The sequence below is a fragment of the Sinocyclocheilus rhinocerous genome, unplaced genomic scaffold, assembly GCF_001515625.1.
Source record: "Sinocyclocheilus rhinocerous isolate Xijiao unplaced genomic scaffold, SAMN03320098_v1.1 scaffold2358, whole genome shotgun sequence".
NCBI classification, from domain to species: Eukaryota; Metazoa; Chordata; class Actinopteri; order Cypriniformes; family Cyprinidae; genus Sinocyclocheilus; species Sinocyclocheilus rhinocerous.
In genome coordinates this window covers 257,000-261,208 of record NW_015627543.1, presented here as the reverse complement: position 1 = coordinate 261,208, position 4,209 = coordinate 257,000, and the positions used below count along the sequence as shown (strand labels likewise).

The 4,209-nt window shown below is 39.9% G+C and overlaps 1 protein-coding gene across 1 annotated transcript in view; it reads right to left on the bottom strand.

Moving 5' to 3' along the window:
• Positions 1-1,663, bottom strand: part of LOC107730749 (E3 ubiquitin-protein ligase TRIM39-like) — a 12,908-nt gene extending 11,245 nt beyond the window's left edge. Inside the window, exons 1-2 of the mRNA XM_016541669.1 lie at positions 1,595-1,663; positions 676-929 (exon numbers count right to left, since the gene is read on the bottom strand). Of these exons, the coding sequence (XP_016397155.1) occupies positions 676-927 (252 nt within the window). The 5' untranslated portion in view covers positions 928-929; positions 1,595-1,663. The remainder of the gene's footprint in view (positions 1-675; positions 930-1,594) is intronic.
• Positions 1,664-4,209: the final 2,546 nt, after the last annotated feature.

Genomic DNA, 4,209 nt, shown 5'->3' with positions numbered 1-4,209 from the left:
TTTTTTTTTTTTTTTCTGCTGCAGCGCGTCAGTCATGCTTATCAGGAAAGCGAGTGAGTAAACACTTAAATACACATTCATACATCTTTAATAGCGGTTCACTTCCATGATTTAATAAGATTGCATTCACATCAGAAACGGACCGTACAGGAATTCACATGAACCATGCCCCAGACCACCCTTTTTATGCGGACCCTGGGGGACATGTTCTTCAACATGTCAACGCACAAAAAAGAGGCATTTAATTTGGCCTTTAAAGTGTTATGTTTGTGACCGTGGGACTCTGTGATGAGGCTCCAGGTGAGTCTCACAGTAAGAGCTTTGACACATCAGGCAGGACTTCACGGCTTTCTGCTTTCTTTCATCACAGATGTCACACAACACTTCAGATCTTCCTAGATTGAGCTTCTCCTTAAAGTGTTCCGCAACACTCTCAGCATTGTATTCAGGGGTGCCAATATGGTTTCTGGGCCCTCTGAATGTCATATTGACTTGGGCCCTCGGTAGAGATTGCATTCGGGGGAGTTGGGGTTGGTTTCTCCCCCTTAGAGATCGGATTCGGGGGAGCGGGACCGGGGGTTTGTTTTTCCCCCTCAGTAGAGATTGCGTTCGGAGGAGCGTGGGTTGGTTTGTACCCCCCAGTAGAGGTTGCGTTCCGGGGTCCACCTCTCTGACCAGGGCTCTTTGAATCATCGTAACCTTCCCCCCCATAATGGTGCCCCTGTTTGTATTAATCATGAGATCAGTTCTTTTGCTGAATGTTACTTTACAGGATGGACAGAAGCAGGTCTGTGTGTTTGTCCAGAACTTGTTCAGGCAGGTTCTGCAGAAGTTGTGTCCACATGGAGTGGTGACTGGATCAGTGAACACATCCAGACAGATGGAGCACTGGAGCTCCTCATTTAGTGGACCACTGGAGGATGCCATGACTGAAAAGATAAGTAATGACAATATAAGTATTCAGTCTTGTAAACTGGTTTAACTTGTGGGTTAACTTTGGGTAATTTCCCTTTTCGAAAAACTGAAGGTCAGTTCATGGTTATATCCGTGCCCATGTTTAATTGCATACAGTGGTAAAGGTAACAAAACAGAGGGAATTTTATATTTGGAGTTGAAATTACAGAGATCCTACATAAAAAATAAACTAATAATTGCTGTTTTTTTTTAAAGTATTTGATTGTCAGTTATGTGCTAATTAGAATTACAATACTGAAACTGAATGTAATGTGTATGAAACAGGTCTTTACAACAACATTATAATACAAGTTTCCTCCTATATATGAAAGACAACAACAAAAAGGGTTAAATTTATATTTTTTATATAAACAATTAGCTTACAAAACTTACCTCACCACAAAATAAATACCTGCAAACACCAGGTGTAATGTATTATAATATATTTGCGTTTTATTTGTAGTTTTTATTGGACTTTATTGGTCCATTCTGTCTTAAGTTCATGTACTTTGTTTCTTATTAAATCTTTAATCTTTAGGTTTTGAACTTAGAGCACACATAAAACCTTACAGTCAATTCTAATTCTGATTTTACTTCAGAGTTCAAAACTGCTGAACAAGCTCTTCCTTGGATCACTTACCTATGAATGAATATCAGATGTGATCAATAGTTTCAGTGTTTGAATAAAGAGGTTGATGTTTCTAAAAACTTCCAGCTCATCTGTTTAATTTAGTTTCACTTTCACTTAATTATTTCACTAACCTGCAGTGATGTCATACAGCAGCTCCGCCTATAATCATGGTTTCTAATTTATCTCTGCTGAGTGAGCAAACACTTAAACGTGTTTTTAAATCCATTTAACGACCTTAATCGCATTAACACACACACAAACTTGGTTTTCATACAAATCCACCCCTAGTATTTAAAATGTTTTCAGTTGCCTGGACAACCACTGTACGAGTCAACACGTCACGTCTTGAAGCGCGAATCTCAGCCTTTTAAATTTTAACGGTTTTGACGGTCAGTCTGACTCTGAGGAGAATCTCTTGGTTTATCTAGCTACAATATGTGAGTATTGCTTTTGTTTAGTTTTTTTATGTGAGAATGTAAATAATACGCAAAAACTCGACTTTTAAGCAGACAAAAGATTCAGTAGTCTATCACTGAATTTATGAAATTCTCATAAACAATAGTGTCGATTCTCAGTGCAACACAGATGGTGCAACCCTTCAATAAAATCACAAAAAAGAAAGAGCTCAAAGGAGCATAAAACAATTGTGTAGTGCTGGTCGCATAGCAGAAACATGTCAGTGAGGGTTTTAAACATAAAAGTAAGATTCATTAGTATTTATCCTGAATAAATGTAGTTTGTTCTCAGTCTAACACCGTACCTGCTGGTCCTTTGCTGGTTTATGCTGGTCATGTGCTGGCAAAGGACCAGCATAAACCAGCAAAGGACCAGCTTAAACCAGCAAAGGACCAGTTTAAACCAGCAAAGGACCAGCATAAACCAGCAAAGGACCAGCTTAAACCAGCATCCCAGCGTCAAAACATTCCTAACCAGCATATGCTGGTTTTTTCAACAGGGGTGTCCTAACTAAACGCAATGCCGCGACATGCGATAAATGTATCTTTTTCATGTTAATCAGAGGTTTTGTCCTAACTAGCCGCATGGCGACACATGAAATTTCTATTTTAGAAACGGTTTCTATTTCCGCGACGTCGTTGCTGGAACAACAAATAATCTCAGGTACAGATTATGTGCTTTATTCAATGTTAAAAGTGTCTAATGTGAGTTTGACTATCATATTGCGTGGCATTTATAGCCATACTTAAAGCAACAACAGTCAGATCTCGAAAATAAATTAAAGCAAAGATGTACGTTAAAACTGTGAACTCACTGCGAACAGAGTGCATTCCATAACATGGTATCAGTAACTCAGTATGTACTTTTAATAATGTTAAAAAGGTTTAATATTTACGAATTAGATTATAAACTTATCCAGGTCGTTGTGAGTGCAGAGCGCTTCCATAGAGAGCCCGCCCACACACGCTTCTGATTGGCTGTGATATTTGATTGTTTCTGTCGCGGTGTCGCGTCGCGTCTAGTGGACACCTAGTCTCAGCCTCAGACGTCACGCCCACGGACCGTTGGCTAAACGTCTAATGCATATGGCACACAAAAGTGGAAACACTTCAGGAGTTTCGAAATCGTCGTTCGGATTGGTTGAATTATACAAGATTTCCGGTAGACGTGCTTGTCGCGTTCTTTAACGTTCCGCCTGGAAACAAAGATGGCGTGACGCCAAACTCCCTCACGAAAGAAGAAAGCCATCGTGTTTACAACTGTGATGACGAGCGCTTATCAGGATCAACTAAACGCTGGATTTTCAAAAGTATGTGAAATATTTAAAGTTCGTGGCATAGAATCTTTAAAATATGTCCGAGAGTTTTACAGAGAGTCTGTTATTGTGGCGACATTTCCACGCCCTGAAACGTGACGATGAACGAAACGAACTGTGATTGGTTGTTTGACATGTCGGTCAAACGGCCTCATGTGCGGGCCTTGGCCAAAGAAAGCTGCCATGAATTCCAGACCTTCAGACCGTCAGTCTATAGGTCTGGCTACGTGAGACTAGTGGACACCCAAATTGCTTGAGTAGTAAGGATACGGTGTTACACAGTAGGAGGCGCTGTAGATCTTCAGCCCGCTGATAAAACCAATAAAGAAAGAAAGACAGACCCGGGGTCTGTTTCATAAAAGACGCTAAGAAAAGTGGGGATTTATGTCCAAAACCTGACTTGAAATAACCTAACAAATCAATCGAGACTAAAGCAGTTTCATAAACGACCATTTAAATTCACGCAATCTCACTAATCCTAATTTGATTCAGGTTCAGTGAGTCAAGATAATCTGATGTGCACGCTTATTCTTAAGCAGCCCTTAATGACGATCATGGATCAAATCGATCCACCATGGCAAATAGCGAATATATTTGTGTTGTTTAAAGGGGTCATATGATGCTGCTAAAAAGAACATTATTTGGTGTATTTGGTGTAATGCAATGTGTTTATGCGGTTTAAGGTTAAAAAAACACATTATTTTCCACATAATGTACATTATTGTTGCTCCTCTATGCCCTGCCTTTCTGAAACGCGTTTTTTCGATTTTTACAAAGCTCATCGTTCTGAAAAGCGAGGTGTACGCTGATTGACCAGCTATCCAGTGCGTTGTGATTGACCGAATACCTCAAG